The following is an 18,153-nucleotide window of genomic DNA, read 5'->3' as shown; positions in this document are numbered from 1 at the left end:
TATTTCTAAATAGGATTCCTTGGGATCAAAAAGAAAAAGAATTTCTTGGGCACCTATGCATAACTGAAATATTATTTATTGAAAGTTATTTACTGAAAAAAGATCAGTCGCATGTACGTGCAAAAATACTAGTAGATTATATAAACCCAAATGTTTTAGTTTTCATATTTCTTCATCTCATGTAAACAACTCCAGTTCCATTTTTTTCACCGTAATGAGAAATGGATTAATTAAAGAGAGGTGAAAATAAAAGGCCAAAAATCTATTTTAACGTATACTATACGTACAAAACAGGCCCTTATAAATGTGAATACAATGCACTTTGGTAGTGTGTTATTTCGACAAAGTTGAAGGGCATTAATGCCATTATACACATCGTCAACTCTCTCAATCCTCATCCATGGCTATATAAGCCATCCTCCTCCACTCTCCATGTCCCCTCTCTCACTCTTCCCCTCCCTTCCTCTCTCTCTTTCTCTCTCTAGAGAACACAGAGAAACTAAACAAAAACCCATTTCATATCTCCAAACTCCATAACCGAATCACAACCCAAAACCTCAAAGTTCGAAGCTTTTTAATGGGGTTCCCAGTTGGGTACACAGAGCTTCTGCTTCCAAAGCTCTTCATCCAAACACTCTCTCTGCTGTGTCTAATCCGAAAACTCATCTCAGCCTTCTTCTCCCTGCTGGGTCTCCAATATTTCATCGAACAGGACAATGCCTGGTCCGACCCGCCGGCCCGATTCCCGGAGTTCTACTCCGTCTCCGCGGTTCTGATCCGGGAAATCCTGCCGCTGGCAAAATTCTCGGACCTGGTGGACCCGCCGGAGTCATGTGCCGTGTGCCTGTACGAGTTCGAGGGCGAGGACGAGATACGACGGCTCACGAATTGTCGTCACGTCTTCCACAAAGGGTGCGTGGACCGGTGGGTCGGGTACGACCAGAAGACGTGCCCGCTGTGTCGTACGCCGTTCATATCGGAGGATATGCAGGGCGATTTCAATGAGAGGCTTTGGGCCGCTACTGGGATCCCTGATTTTTACGGTGATTATTCTCACACTAATCTTGGCTTTGAATTGTAGCACTGCAAATTCAAGGGTGTTTCACTTTCTTTTTACTTCAAAGAAAAGAAAATTTGAGAAGAGGAGTATGAAAATCGAACTCTCGATTTTGTTGCGAAAGGATCAAACTCTTGTCGTGAATGTAGTGCCCAAGATTCTACCGTGGAGTTTGTAAATGTGTAAATACACGATAGTTGGATAAAAGAAAAATAAGAATTGAGTGACAAATGAGATGATCTTGTATAGTTTTTTTTTTCTTTTCTTTCTTTGGTTGATAAAAAATGAGAATTTTGGGTTTTCTATGTTGTAACTCAGATTCCAAAAAAAAAATACAATTAGTTCTTGATTTGCAGATATTTATCTTTTTAATATTGGAAGAGATCTCAATCTTTGTTAAATGATAACATTTCGATTTTGGTACCTAATTATTTTGAGTGATGGGTTGTTTTAACTGCTTTGGAGTATTACCTATGTTTTTGTTTTACAAGATACAATTTTGTATTTAAATCCAAATAGCGGGAGTTGTGCGAGCACACTGTACTAATTAATTGACTTAAACTTATGAGTATTAGATAAGTTAATTAATTGATATAGTCCATATTTACGAGTATTATGTGAGTATTATCTTTAGTTAAATTAAAATAAGCGGACTTAATTCACATTTACGAGTATTAGTAAAGTTAAAAGTGGTAAAATTGGTGTATGGTTAGTTTGGCTTTTGGCATATATTAGTAACTTGTAAGGTTGGTGATAGGGGTCATTGTTTAATTATGAAATGGAGCGTGACATTGTCAGTTGGTGGGTTCACACTGGGGACAAATTCTGGAAATGGAAGACATGAATGTCTATGCAAATCTTCCAAGCATTTCAAATGGGCTTTAAATCAGATGGGATCTACCAACTTGAAAAAAGGAAAGAAAGTGAAGATGAAAAAGAACAAAATAAAAAAAAAGAGGCGGAGATGATTTTTTTTTAATTTTTTTTTAAACAAACGATAGTATCTACACTAAAAATAAGATGGTGGGATTAGTCACACAATGTACTAGCAATTCATCTTGATAAGAATCGAACATAAAACCGTAGTATTAAGTAGCCACTATATATGTGTGTTTAAATATATAGGTTTTTGAACCTTAATGTCGAAAAAGATTGAAATTACATTAAAACTTGACATTGTATTATGTATTGGTTGTAGTCCTTTGACGTGTACATTAAGAGCTGGTTTGGTATTGCTGTGCTTTGAAAAAAAACTGCTTCTGCTGTGCTGTGAGAATAAGCAGCTGTGAAATAAAGCAACAAAGTATTTGGTAAACTTTTTTGTAAAAGTGCTTTTGAAAAAAAAAAAGCAATATTATCGTGTTTGGTAAACTTTTATGTAAAACAGATGTGAAAAAAAGCCAGTTTTTCAAAGCTGAGTTTTGCAACTTCTTGTTTTTGGCTTTTTTTCACCCAAAACTGTGAAAAAAATCTGAAACTGAATGTTTACCAAACACAAAAACAACTCCCAGCTTTTTTTTATACCAGTTTTTTTCAGAATCACCTCAGTACCAAACCAGGCCTAATTCTGGTATACGACAGTTCCCACGCATACGAAATTTGATACATTTGAATGAGAGGTCTCCTGCATACGAAAGAGTTGTCACTTATACTCATTTTTTTTTTCTGTTTTATTAGGGATGGGTGGATGTGAACTACGCTTGTCAGTATATACGAGAAAAATGGAAGATTTAATATGTTCATACTACTAAAAGAAAAAAAATCCAGGTTTCCAGGAATCTTTTTTCTATATTTTATTTTTCCTTTTGTTTCCCTGAGAGCAGTTCCACCGGAGGTGGAATAGCCCAGCACCCTGTCCAAAAGTGAGGCCAGCACCTTGTCAAAGTGCTCCAGCCCGCAAAACAGCCTGGCATCCAGCCTAAGCCAGGCAACATACCAGCCCATTTCGGACAGACCCAGAGGCCAGCCTATTTGGCTGGCGCGTGCAGCACGCTCGCGACTGGAAGCGAGAAGGAGACAAGGGTGCACGCGGTGGGGCCTGCTTGTCAGCCCACTTGTGTTCACCCGGATTAGAGCTACGTGGCCCTTCTTAGTGTCGTTGGATTTCCAACGGCTAGTTTTTGTAGACCGTTGGATTTCCAACGGTAAAAAAAAATTTATATTTCACTTTTAAAATGGACCGTCCAATCACAGATCAACGGTCCACGTTTTTTTCACAAAAAATAAAAATAAAACAAAAAAAAAGGCCCAACAGTCAAAATTTTGACCGTTGGCCACGTGGCAGCTCGTTGGCTGTTGGATTTGAATATTTTTCAAATCCAACGGTCCAGATTAATTAACAACATTAAAATTCATTAAAAATTATGAATTTTTTTCTATAAATACCTAACCCTCATCTTCCACCTTACACCACATTTCAATATTTTCTACACTTTCTACATTTGAATATTTTGTACACTTTGAGAGAAAAAAATGACTTCGTGGAAGCTCATTGAAGATGTTATGTTATGTGAATGTTGGGTTCACAAAAAATTAAAAATCAGAGATTGGTTAAAAATCCTATCCGAAATTAAAACTATTTTTTTTAATTTATTATTTTATAAAAAAATTATTAATATTTTAAACTGGGTGCCAGCGCATTTTGTAAGGGTTGAGATCATTTGTGCCAGCGTATTTTTAGACTGGGTGCCAGCACATTTTTTTAGGGGTGGAGATGCTTTGGCCTATTACTGTTCATTAAGGTCTATTACTGTTCATTGAGTAGATAAATGGACTGGGTGCTGGCGCAAAGTCTTTAGGGGTGGAATTGGTCTAAAATCTTCCCTTTTTCTGCCCTTTTCTTTCGAAAAACGTCAAGCATCAATGGCCCGCCATCCTCAGATTAATTTATGAAATGCTTTCGTGCAATATACATGCAGTGAAATAATTTATGGGGGCTTGCAACAAACTTTGCCGGCACCAAGAAATATGGTTTTATGCAGAACAAGATGATTAAACAAACGTGTGATGATAATGATGTTGCAGCCTCCTTCCTTTCCCAAACATATCTTGCCTCTTGTTTTGGTTTTGTCACTGTTAATGAAATCACGTTGAAATTGAACTACAGTCCAATCAGCCAGCCATCTTTCTAGATGATGTTCATGGCAAGTCAACTAATTAAAGAGACAAATATGAATATTCATAACACACGGTTTTTTTTTTTTTTGACAAACGATATTATCTACACTAAAAGATATGAAGTGTATTTAGTTTCACAATAGGCTAACAATAATGTGATTAAATTCGCATTTGACGACAATCGAACCTAATTAAGACCTCTTACTTACAAGTAAAGAAAAAAACTACTTGACCGTGTAACACGCGGTATTTAGAGATACATACCTAATTTTGGGATATACGACAATCGAATATAAGACCCCTCTTCTAGTTGATCCAATTCCTAAGTTTCGGATATTTCATTACGGGTTTTAGATGTACCATTAAGAATTTTAATTTCTTACAACAAGTAAATGCATGAGAAGTTATGAATTGAACACTCATTTGCTTTCTGTTCTCGTTCCTCTTATTACTAGATGAACGGAATCTGTAATTATTCTATCGTTTGTTAAAAAAAAAAAATATTTTGATCATTTTATTAGTTATTCAATTGGTTTACAAATTGTTCTTTGGCAGAAAACGACACAAATTTGATATGATATGCATTCATTGGTGAGATGATTGAAAATTTGAGAGTTGATTTTCTTGGAGTAGTGATGAAGTTGTTTAATTGAAGAGGCAATGACATCCATTGACTCATAAGCCAAAGGGGCAAGGCTGGGAGAAAAAGCCACCACGTGTGGCTAGTTTTCAAACATGTGGAGCCCACATTAGGGTTTCTTAATCAAAATTGATGATATTTTATTTCTTTCTAATAAGAACACGTAATCCTTCTAGATAAATAATTTTTGAATTTGTTAATTCAAAAGCATTTTGGCCTTTGCTTTCTTTCTTTCTTTGCCCTTTTAGGTGAACCCCACAAATATGTAGAATTTCTGATACAATATTATGACTTTCTTCGAACTACAGGTAAAACATCACCATTTTCAAATCCCTTGTTCTAGAAGAGGAGCATTCCAAACCCTTCCTAGTTGATCGTGGATGATTTTCGCATGCATATCTTACAGTTGCAGGAAACAAGTATTTCACATGTTCCTTGATTTGATTTGAGAATCATCTTAATATTATTTAGGACATGCTGTTTCAAGACTCGTATGTAGTTTAACAAACGATATTATCTACAATAAGGAAGTGAGATAGTGGGATAAGTCTCACAATGGACTAACAATAATGTCTAGTTTGTATAATTAAGTTTATTGAATGATATTGATTCTATTAAAAGAAATACGGAATGGATATTTTAAATGAAATTACCTACGTGAAAATTCATAATTTTTTTTTGTGTTAAAAATTCGACCACTATATAAATTTTTAATACTTTTATATTTAGAAAAAAATATTATGTTAAAAATATTGTATAATGCCTAAATTTTATTAGTAAAATTAAATGTGCGAAATTAGTACCTGAATTTTGATAAATATACAGGATGCATACATATTTTTTCAAAAATACATAAAGTATGCGTATAGTAGAATTTACAACTAGGTGAGAAATACGTACTAGTCTTCAAATAAAAGTTTTTGACACTAGAGGTTGTTGTTGACACAATTAATATATCATGGGTTGTAGGTAAGATTATCTTTTTAAAAGCATAGATAGAACTAATATTATAGTAATTTGTTCGAATTCCTCCATGGATTTACAAGAAGCTTTTAGGGAAGGGCAATAATTTTTTTCTCAATTTTAATGACCAAATGATGTGTATATGATATGATGAACATAATAACACGTAAAGCTTAATTACAGATTAGTTACGTGTTTTCTGCATTTTATCGTATCCGTACGCACGCAACCTTCTACTAAATAAATAAAAAAAAGCAATAAACTGTATCATATTAATTAGCGTCTGATTCATGTTAATGTTAAATGGTATTTTGCAGTTTCTGGAATAAGGGGAAACCTACACGAAAACTATTAGTTGACAGATTGGCAAATGACAATAAAATCCACACGCACAAAGTTAAAATAGTCTAAAAAATGAAAAATATAATCAAAACATATAAGTACTGCTAAGATTAATTATTTAAATTAGATTATATATAGTTTAATTGTTTGGTCCAAGGAAACTTCGAGGTGGTGGTGTTTTTTTTACAAGAAGTGATACAGTGGTGGTATTTCACAAAAATCATAGACGCAACAGTCTTATATCAGTGACCACAACAGTCATATACCGGTGACCACATAGATCATCGTGGAAGAACGAAACCGCATCAAATTATTACAGAGCGAGACCACATAAATCATCATTAAAAGATAGCTTATATGGTTTGATAGCTGCATCAGCATAAAATCATCGTCCAAGGAAATTTGAGGTGGTTGTGGTTAAGACAAAGTTTATATGGTTTAATTATTTGGCCACCATGCCACGACGTACGTCTAGTTCATACTTGAGAGATTAGATTAAGCGTAAAGCATGAGCTAAAACGATGGATATATATGATTTGATATCTGCATCAGCATCAACTAAGTCATGTGTGTGATCAAGGTTTTGAGTAATCTCATATGGGTTGGTGGGTTAGTTGATTTTTTAGGCTTCATACATTGTTACCTAATGATCCATTTACTTGCTGAGAAGAAGAGACGAAAATTCAGAAGTCGCACTTGCATTGAGCTCGTGGTTGGCACTTGGCAACTTGACATAATTGTAGAGTTCTATTAAAGAACGCGTTGAGAAAATTTCCCTTTTAAATATCTCCGTTTTAGTTTTATTTATTGACATAATTGATTATTTAGGATTTTAACTCATTATGTTAAACTTAGATTTAAATGTTTAGTCTCATATTGGTGAATCTCTTAAATTTTTAATCTATATAGAACCATTCTATACCCCAAAATAATCAATCCTCATAATAAGTAAGATCAAAGTTGAATAAATTTGAGCGCATATGAATTTTTCTTTGACACATCCATCCCTTACGAAGGAACAAAATTCAACAGAAAAAAAAATCTCCATGCAAGTTAAATAGCAAGTTTCTAATTTTTCTTTTTCTGCATAACTAACACACCCCGACCGGAATCAAGGCGTGATGGTCGTCACGTGAGGGTGACGTAGCCATGTGCACAATGCGGAAGCAAAAGATAATAATAAAAGTACGAATAAATAAAAACCAAACTACTAAATAAACTAGTTAAAGTAACACACTAGTGTGAGACTAAGTGGGATAAACATAATCAGAGCACAGAAAGCCTAAGTGCAGTCCAAAAGAACGAATACTAATTACACAACACCCAAAGGTGATCCTACATTTGTGATGTTCTGTCAGAACCACCGTCAAGTCCTCGTGAACCACCAAAGCTGCTTCTAACTAGAACTTGGAGGGGCGCAAAATAGAAAGTGTGAGTGGGCAAAAACAAAGCTTTTCAAAATCATTTCATTAACAAAAGTTCTAACCCTCGCCGTAAAACCTGTATAGTTTCCCAGAAAATAGAATATACACATATATCGAAAACATGTTCAGAAATAGGCCATGTCGAATGCCTCCACATACACTGTAACCCAGGTAATGCTAATCAATACAAGTAACATGTCAGCCGGAGTCACCTAACGTGACCTGTACGGCTGAATCTAGAGCTCAAATCTCCAACTCACTAACTATACCTGCACACAAATCGGAACCAACTAAAGTGGTCTGTACGACAGGACTGGGTGTAAATAAATACGCTTAAGTGCTACGATCACGTGAAGACTGTGCGAATAATCGTGGGTCACCTACGAGTTGGAACCACCTATAGTGATCTGTACGACAAGACTATACACCTAACTTGGATCCAAGATGAGCATGTGGTGCGGGAGGTGAACATCACGTGAAGGACTGTGCCCTACTCTGGGCGGGAGCACTAACACCGAGGGTGCAGGTTATGAGCTCTCCATGCATCTCACATAACCTAGTACTCACAATCATAAACCATAAATTTACCTGGCACTTACTTGTGCATCCGCAGCACTAAACATACATACATGCAACTACTAATGCATAAATAAATAGGCAAACGCTATGGATGGCATTTAAAACATATAAACATTCCATTTCATTTTCTGGGAAAAACCACAAGTATATAGGTATATACGGAAAACCAAAAGCCCACTCACTGATATGTGGAAGGGTCGCAACCCCTTTGCCTTGAGTGATTGCGCTCGTCCTTAGGATGGGTCTCACCTATATGCGAAACAACTATAAAAACGTCAATTTAAAGCACATAACCAAAACTAGGTAATAACTTCTCATACAATGCTCAAATGGGATGTTTGGATATACCAACGTGATCTACTCAACCTCACAAACATCCCCATAATTTTAAAATAATTTTTCGAGGCTCCACGTGCCGGCGAGGGCACAGCCCTACGTGCCCCCCATGCGCGGCCACGTACCAGTCACATTGACTGCGTCAGTTAACACCGTCAATAATATTGCGTTAAACCCTAACAGATTCCATTAAAACTTTTTGACGGCGTCAGCAAATTCCGTCCAAAACTGACGGAATATACCGCCTTCTTCTCCGACGAAACGCCGATCGTCGGAAACCTCGAAAAACTTCAAACCCGTCGTTCTCACTCGTTTCTTCACCAAATTTCATGAAACCAGTACCAAATTGAAGCTCTTAATTTGTAGAACATTTCCTTACCTATTTAAAGCCCCAAAGATCACGAGATCTCGTCGGAGAAATTCAAGAAAAATCAGCCAAACTTGTAACTCACGATCCCGACGTCCAATTCCACCCAACGAACCACCCCGAGCTTCCTAAGGACCTCACTAAGCTTCCTAAAAGCTTCAAATTCCTTGAAAGTCAATAATTCACTTGTGCATGAACAATGATCAAATCGAAGATTCTTGGTTCGACGTGAAATCGAAGGATTCCTTACCTGAAATTGGTATAGTTGAACTCATATGATCCTCATGAACACAAAGGTACCATTTTCCACTTTGATCCATCATGTTTGCAAGGGTTTTGAGTCCCGTTCGTACAAGTGAGAAGGGGAAAAATAGAGAGAGAGAGAGAGAGAGAGAGAGAGAGTTCAAGACAGAGAGAGACACGGGAGAAGATGATGTGGGTGTGGGTGTGTGTGGTCCAGGTGCAACCAACAAAACAACAAAACAATCACCCCAAAATGACAAATACCCACCTAGGGCAAAATCGTCATTTCACACCTAGAGTACGAATAATTCAGGACGGGTTGTCACAATAACAGACCATGTGGTTATTGAAAATAGCAAAGTAAATGGATAATTTTCTCAGCACTACAACATGCAACGATTTTCTTGAAACAGGGCGAGGTCCATGGTAGTTGTGGCAGGCTCAACTTGCGTGGAAAGGCTTGAGTCTAATTGGTTTATCATGTGCTTTGTTTGGGTTATGCGGTGCTTTGCTTGGCCTTCTATGTCTACTTAGAGCATCTCCAGTGAGAGGCTCTATATGGAGCTGGAAAAGTGGTGGATATAGCCCATTTTAGAGTTCCGATGATTCTTTGAGACTTTATAGAAGAATCTCTCCCAATAAGGGACTATATATTTCGGGCTCTATATGGGGCTATATATATTTATTTATGTAGTAATTTGATTAAGCGATGATTATTTTTTTTTTTTGTGCGTTAGCTTTTCTTAAGATGATTTTTGGACGTGCTATCTTTTTTTTTATTTTTTTTTATTTTTTATTTTTTATTTTTTTATGGACCTTTCAACCTAAAAAGTTCAAAATGTGACAAAGTTAGATTTAATCACTTATGAATTGTTCATTGGATTATATTCTCTTATCTCAATCTCATCTGTTGAAAGAAACAAACCCACACTTCGCCTTCTGAAATAATTTGATTTTTCATAACACAACAATTTACCTAGCACCAATTGGTAAATTAGTATCATACAATTTTGAAAAAAAATTATTTGAAAATTTCATCCACCAATGCCCATGAGCATTAAATCAATTTGAAATTTAAATTCTTATGGAATTTAAAACAATCATTAATTAGCCAAATTGCAAGAAAATAAGTGAGAAAAAAGAATTAAAAAAAATAATAAAAGGAGAGTATAAGTGTATTTGCAATTGAAGAGAGTGATTGAATTTTGCTCATATGGGTTGCTACTTTTTTTGTGGGACCCACTGTTTTTTGGAGCTAGATGTAGCCTGATTTTATGCTACCCAAGAAAGGAAGTTGCTAGCCTCAGTGGTGGATCTAGCCCCATTTTCCGGGTCATTGGGGATGAAATTTCTCGCTAAGGCTTGAAATGTAGTAGCCTTATAGAGAATAGAGCCCCAATTGGGGATTCTCTTACGACTTGTTTTTATGTATATCTCTTATAACATTTTCTTCTATACGATGAAGATTGTGTTTGACAAAAGAAAAATGCAACAATTTAAACCACCCATTTGTAGGTCTTAAATTACAGTACAGTCAACAATAACAGCATTGGGAATGAGAAATGAAATGCTTGCATATAGATTTATGCTCTACATATTTTGATAGGGGCGTGATATCCACACACACACCCCTTATTAATTTATGTCATTTGATATTCTCAATTCATTTAATATGACGACAACAAATTAAAAGAGAGTGAAAACTAAAAAACATGTTTGTGGATAACACACCCCATTTTGATATTCTGACCATAAATGCTCACATGTGCACATGTGGTTTGCACATGACCTGTATTGGCAGCGTATCCCATCTTATTAATTTTATAATAACAATACACTAGTATTAATATGATAGAGATACCTTGTCAATACATTGTCTAACCAGGTCATGTATAAACCATGCACAAAACCAAGTGTGAAGGGGAGCAAACACCTGATCTATGACTATGTAACAGAAGCCCTAAAAAGAAAAGGAAAGGGTTTAGTAAGCCAACAATTGAACACTCGATAATCGGATTCAGACTCCTTGTTTTGATTCCAATTACGAATAGGTAAACATGCCATAAATGACAGATGATTTTAGTCTTACAAATCCACACAAACAACCATGAGAAAACAAATATGAGAGAGAGATGACAAGATGCTCGCATTTGTATATAGGGTGAGGAAGTTTGAAGTTTTAAATCATAAAAAGCAAAGCAAAAAGTTACTGCATACATCAGTCAACCCTCTTGCAAGTAAATTTAAGAAGAACAAGGTCGAAGATACACAAGTTGGAACTTCAAAGACAATACTTGCAAACCAACACGTAACACGATTGAACAAAACGGCCACCATAGACTGTAATTGGATGCATAAATCTGTTCAAAATCAGCTAGAATTAATGGCCGGAAGGTGGATAACCGCTGGGTGGATAGCCGGTTGGAGGATAACTGGCTGGTGGGTAGCCTTGAGCTTGTGGAGCTGGTGGGTAGCCTTGAGCTTGTGGAGCAGGTGGATAACCATAGGGCTGACCGTAAGCTGGTTGAGCTGGATATGCTGGTTGAGGTGGATATCCAACTGTGGGAGGAACTTGCTGATCAATGCGAGACATCTGCTGAAACTGGGGAACTGCCATAGGTTGCGGTCCAAACTTGCCATCTCGTTTGTCCATTTCAATCTTGTGCTGTGTCTGCAAAATTAAAAAGTCGGGAGTCACCAGCAAATGAAGTTCATCTAACTTTCGTTCTAGTTTCGCATTTGGGAATTCTTAAGATGAATTCCGAGAGAAAAAACAACTTGCTTACCTGCATACATGCACAGACCCTGCAAAAGAAAGCAAATGCAAAATTAGTAACCACCAATCAACGTTGGTTGAGAATGTTCAATGGGTAAAAGAAAAGAACTTACGTGCAGTACACCAAGTCAGCCAAACAATTCAACAACTGAGATGCCTCTGAGATTTCTTCACTTCCAACAATCATCGCAACTATGGAGAAAATACACGCAAGTTGTTGTAGGCAGAACATGAAACCCTGTTAACAAGAGGAAGCATAACTAACAGTTGAATACCACATTACATTAAATTGGAAACCATAATCGAGCTCTGCTATAAAGATTTTATAAACTAGAATACGGTGTTGCAAGAGAGAGATTACAATGATGCAATTATCACACTGTGTTGTCTGTATATTGAATTCATCTTGCAACAGAAAGCGGGTTGAGGCCACCGAATTCCCAAAACACAGGAAAACCTGGAATGTCAAGCATAGGATGAAAATTAGAAACTACAGGAAGCGAATCTCTGTGCAGCTCCAGCTTATAGTAACAAAATAATGGCAAGCATGCAACTGACCCTAAACAAGATTGTTTGCGTACACAAAAGAAAGAAAGAGTAAAACGCCTATACAAGTCCTTTGCAGTCTATCCTCTTAAAATTCAACCCCTAAAGCAAATTTGACCTTCAATTACTCTTGTCGTATAATTGATTACTTATGGAAAACTACATGAACTGAAAGCACTACTTAATTGGCCATAAATTACACTATGCTAGAGCCACATTTAAGCAAAGTCATTATATTTATGACCCATGAAATTCAGATAACATATGGATTGGTTTGTTTGTATAGCATTGAACAAGTGAACCAGATTCTGATCAGGATATTGAAAACAACAGGCGCCAAGATACTGTGATGGAACCAAATTTGAGCACCTTGTTATGTATCTGTTTTTTGTACTAATTTCTTATTCTATCATATGATTCTATGTTTCTGGAGCTTAATTAGCCAAACCACAAGCACCAAGAGATCTATCAGGTGATGGGATAACAACAGTTTGCTTAGGAAAACAATCAAGGATCTCTAAAAGCCAAAGATTAAACGCATTGGAACACTTCAGTCAAGGCCTTCCCAGTCCTAAGGGAAACGCCCTTGGCAATTAAAAATACAAAAACAGTTCGTCAATTGACATAATCGTTAAATAAAATTTGGATTCAGTCAATTTTTGGAGGTCACTTAAGAGTTAAGGTGTTATTAAGAGCCAATGTATGTGGGATTTTAGAGACTTTATGCTTTTTGAATTTTTTTAAGAGCTTCTGCTAGTTAAGAGTAGTATTTCTAGGTCTCGGAAATAAGCATAGCAAGGTGTTGTTCAAGGTTTGGTGTGGTTTCATTGATATCTCCTTCTGTACTTCCTCATGAATTCTCAAACGTTCAAAAAAAAAAAAAAAAACCCCATCTTTTTCTCTATACTTCTGCTGATTACTAATACAAACTTTAAGCCTTTTAGCTTGCATGGGATGCAACTAAAATCAAACCATTTTCAGATGCACAAATTTTAGCAGACAAATTCGTTGGGCGACATGGGGATTCCTAGCAGGATTTTCGGACTTCCAGAAATACTCAACTAATAGATGATTAGCTATCAATCTGTCCTTTCAATATAAAAGGCATGAAGATAAGATAGTAAGAAACAACCAAGCATGTGGTGAAATCTACTAGAAATAAGGACAAAATTATGCCACAGAAGCCATATAGATGTTAAACCAGGGATTTGAAGAAGGTTACATAAACCATAGTAAATTACATTCATCGTATACCTCAGTTGCCAGGCAGAATTCAGGACATTTACTTTCCCCACACCTACCGCTACAAGGCATATAACCAGCACAGCATACATATCTATGACAAACAAAAGCACAATTATCACCGTATTCAAAACACAGGGTCACATAGTTCAGATTAGGGTTCAAGCAAAATCAAAAGTACAAATCACCTTGACATGTCATTATAAAGTGCTCGTTTCCGGAGCAAGTATGAAGCACATGGTGCACTGAAGGGAAACAAAAGTCAATCAATATCACCACAATGGGAGGAAAACTCAATACCTGATGATCAAATAGTTAATTCATACACGGGTAAAAATAAAAGTGCGGTTCAAAGTTAGCAACCCAAATAAAATGGACAATGTATAACTAAAAAGGCCCTGCAATATGCATCAAAGCTTACTTGAAATCTAAGCATCCCCTTTCAGTTCATATGATGGAATTCAATCTATTGGGGGTTGCTAATTACTCTACTCTTGTTCATAGCCTCTATCTGGTGCAAAAGAACTCGAGCCACACTATATGTTATAAAGATTAACAAATATTAGAGGAGGGAAAATTTATGATTTAGTTGCGCAATTTTCATCTTGACTGCCACCACTATGGTACAATCTGATGGTTTTGTTCTTAATTTCTCTTTCTTTTTGACAAGTAAACGAAATCTACCCGGAAACAAAAAATAAAAATAGTTAGTTAATGGTATTTCCCTCCATTGCATTGAGAAATCCAGAAAGGAGAAAAAAAAAAAAAAAAAATTCAAAGCAGCATCCATTGACACATTGAGTGCACAAAAAAAAAGTTTGTTACCTAAAATCAAGTAGGGTTATTTTATCCACACCCCACATTTTGTTGACTACACTCACATAGTTAATACATCCTACATCTACTTTTTAAATTAAAATTTATCTCAGTAGATGTTGGGTTTTTTCAGCCCATGATAAGTTATATACCACTCAAAGAGTTAGAGTGAGAGAATATTGTGAGGGCAAACTGTGTGCTCGATAAAAAAGAGTGATAAGAGTGCATTTCTTGTTCTTGTTCTTTCAGGTTTTTCACAAGTCTTAATCCTAAAGGCTTGGCAAGATTATCCGTTGTACTGATTATTGATATAGTGAAAGATTGTTATTGTTGCTCTGTGGACCTAGGCATATATAGCCAAACCACGTTAATTTTTAGCGTTGTTTATCTTGATTATTTTGTTTTCGATTTCCTGAGTTTGTTTTGTCTTTCCCATTCTTAAACTCGATATTCACAACAAGTGGTATGAGAGCCTGATCTGGCTGATATCCGTTTAGAATGGAAGGTGTGACTAGCACCATGATGAAACTCACCCGCTCCAACTGAGTTACGTGGAAATCAAGAATAGAGGACATGCTTTATTGTAAAGGTCTCCATGAGCCAATTGAAGGTGTTAAGAGCAAGCTAGCAAGATGTTTGATGCCGATTGGAACAAGATGCCGAAGAGTGATAGTTTCTCGCAAAGAAGTCTATAATTGCCTTTGCAATGAGATAAGAGTTCTGATCATGAGAGGCTGGCCAAGGGAAATCTAATGTGGAGGAGCTTGGTCAAATAGGAGTTCGATTAGGGGAGTCTGATCATGGGTAGTTCAATTAGGGGGAGCCTGGTTACGAGAAGTTCAAATTGGAGTTTGATCAAGATCTTTGCCAATGAAGATGAGAGTTCTGGTCAGCGGGAGTCTGGTCAAGAGAATTCTGGTCCCGAGGAACATAGATTATATTTAAAACCCACTAAATGGGTATATCATAGTCAACATTAATATTTGTTACCTTAAAATCGAAATTTCAAAAATAGATTATACAATATGAAACACAATGATTAAATGGGTATTGGATTGAATCGAAAATGAACCCAAATTGAAATGATATCAAGAGAACAATATTCTAACAAAAGAGAGGGTTAAGATTTCATATAAGGTTTCAAAGAGCTTGTTTTTGTTCATGTGTTTTCCTCATGCGCCGATTCTCGACTTGTAAAGCTTCTAGTTCTTCTTTGGGTTTGGAGGTGATGGCACGATGACGGTGGTGGTGACCACTAGTTGGCAGAGGCTATGCTTACATGATCTTCTATTGATTTTGGAGACAAAGTAAATTCTAGTTAATTTAATAGATTTTAACTGGGGCTTATCATATGTTACATTTTCAATAGGTTGGGTACTTGTTTGGCATGATCAAAAGGGTTGGAACCACTTTGGAATGACACTAAAGGATTTGGGGGTTTTAAGTACTTAATCCTAAAAACAATCAATCAAGTATTCAGTTTCTAATTTTAATCCAGAGAAATAAATGGGCTAGGGAAACCAAATTGATAAACTATATGGCATAGTTGTTGATGATTGGATTTTTACTTAAATATTAATTAACGTGCTTATTTTCTATTGGTGACATATCAATTGATTTACAAATTTGGTCTGAAAAGTTTCTCTACCTAGCATTCATCGAGATTTAAATTATAGAAATGAAGTCAACGAGTGTCAGACCAAGTCAACGAGGAAAACATGAACAGAAATTGCAAAATCGGCAGGGAAATCAGATCTACTAACAAGCAAAGCAATCAGATCGACGGAGAGAACTCACCAGAACGCCGCAAAGCAGCAATCTGCAACGACAAACATTCACAGTCCCATATCAGACACTAAACCGGTCGAATTTATAGAGAGAAAGAAAGAGAGAGAGGGAGAGAGAGTAATACAGCGAGTGTCGGCCTGAATGGTGCCCATGAGGTCGGAGTGCCAGAGATTCCGGTAGTTCTGTCGGACCTGCATCTTGTCCATGTACTCCTGCGACGGCATGGCTGCTGCTGCTGCTCTTCCGTACAGACCTGACTCAGAGAATCGGCGAGGAAGAAGAAGAGGAGGGAGTGGCGGATGAATGGAGGGATCTGGGAAAAAGCGAGGAGCCAATGAAAAGATTGGAAAAATTAGAAAATATGAAGTCTTTGGGGCAGACTTTTATTCCGTGAAGTCTTTGGGGCAGACTTTTATTCCGTTTTAAGAAATCAATGGGATGAGGACAAGGGAAATGTAACAATACAGAAATTGTATCATTCATCCTTTAATTTTAACTCAATTTGAGCAATAGTTCATCATAAAAAATTACAGATATGAGACGAATGATCATTGTTAAAATTGGATTAAATTGAGGGATCATTCCTCTAATTGGATAAAGTTGAGTGATCATTTTTCCAATTAGATTAAAGTTGAGAGATCATTTTTCTAATTGGGTTAAAGTTGAAGAGTCATTGCTACACTTTTTTCATTTGATTTTTAATATCTTAATTTAGCCTCATGCGTAACTTATTTTGACAGAAGTTTTAACGGATTTGACCAAAATTATCATAATTGCACGTTTTAATGAGTTAAGGAACCAATGATCGTGGATTTTGAGTTGAAGAATCATTGCTCAAAGTGAATTAAAGTTGAAAGATCATTACTACTGTTTTCTCTAAAATAATATTTTGTTAATTAGTAAAATAATAATTAAATGGAGAATCGCGTGATAGTTAATTACGAGGAAATTTCCCATTTTGAAATTCGATGAATCCGGTGAGCGCGGAATACCATGTGTCAAGTGTCAACGCCTTCTCTTACGAATCCGGCCGGCTGAAATAATATTTGAATGTATGGTCAATTACTTGATAGTTGGGCTTTGTATCCTTCGTTAAGTCTCTTTATGACAAAGTCCATATTTCCTCTTTCATCATCATTACTTTTCTTATGCTTAAACCTGCAGATTCATATCCAACAACACATTAAAGATGCGTTTATTGCATCGGATTATCTTGAACTGAACTAGTTTCAAGGACTAAGCTGGACTGGCTTAGACTAGACTAAACTGGACTAACTTAGTGAAGCGTTTGGTGCAGTGTCGGACTAAGAAGCAAAATAATGAAAATAGTACTGTCACCAGTTTGGTGTTTGCTCGGACTGAGACTAAATTATTATTCTAATTTAATTTCTTTTCATTTAAAGATATTAACAAAATTAATAATATTAGATGAGAGTATGATTCAATAAAAAAATATAAAAACCAAATTTCTTACCAACAAAAGAAACATACATGATTCTAGTATTGCTCCAAACATCAATATAACAAAGGTGTTTTCCTAACAATTGATAGGGTTTAGAATGCTTTCTTAATTATTCACTTTTGATTTGATTGCATTCAATTTCAAGACCACAATGATGTGTGAGGCGAAATGGCAAATGGATAGTCGAGCCTTGATCATTGCTACATTTATATTCGAGCACGTATACGATAGTACTCCTACACTGCAGATCCTCTTAATAGACTCTTTACGTGAACATACTGTTACAAACAATCAAAATCGATTGAATCAATACCACGCCTTTTGTTGCTCTACCAAGCAAGTTGGTGCCTGCACATGTAACAACTTGTTGCGTCAAAACTGCCATTTATGACTCTGCTACAATGGCTAAATCTGATCTCACCGAAGCATCTGTTGGAGCTTTATTACTTCTTGTT

General features: G+C 36.3%; 2 protein-coding genes across 2 annotated transcripts; one reads left to right on the top strand and one right to left on the bottom strand.

The window, feature by feature from the left end:
• The first annotated feature begins 451 nt into the window (after positions 1-451).
• LOC137713462 (brassinosteroid-responsive RING protein 1-like) lies at positions 452-1,357 on the top strand. Its single transcript, XM_068452761.1, has one exon. It carries the CDS (start codon positions 578-580, stop codon positions 1,079-1,081), a length of 504 nt encoding a protein of 167 aa, XP_068308862.1. The 5' UTR covers positions 452-577; the 3' UTR covers positions 1,082-1,357.
• A 9,873-nt stretch (positions 1,358-11,230) lies between these two features.
• On the bottom strand, positions 11,231-16,649 carry LOC137712918 (uncharacterized). The gene is made up of 8 exons (XM_068452120.1): positions 16,361-16,649; positions 16,246-16,267; positions 13,821-13,877; positions 13,645-13,726; positions 12,206-12,301; positions 11,958-12,082; positions 11,855-11,873; positions 11,231-11,739 (listed from the first exon to the last, which is right to left on the bottom strand). The coding sequence occupies exons 1-8, from the start codon at positions 16,458-16,460 to the stop codon at positions 11,449-11,451; spliced, it is 792 nt and encodes a 263-aa protein (XP_068308221.1). The 5' UTR covers positions 16,461-16,649; the 3' UTR covers positions 11,231-11,448.
• Positions 16,650-18,153: the final 1,504 nt, after the last annotated feature.

This window comes from Pyrus communis, chromosome 13 (assembly GCF_963583255.1).
Source record: "Pyrus communis chromosome 13, drPyrComm1.1, whole genome shotgun sequence".
Classification (NCBI taxonomy): domain Eukaryota; kingdom Viridiplantae; phylum Streptophyta; class Magnoliopsida; order Rosales; family Rosaceae; genus Pyrus; species Pyrus communis.
Note: the sequence above shows the minus strand (reverse complement) of the source record. Positions and strands in the feature narration are given on the sequence as shown.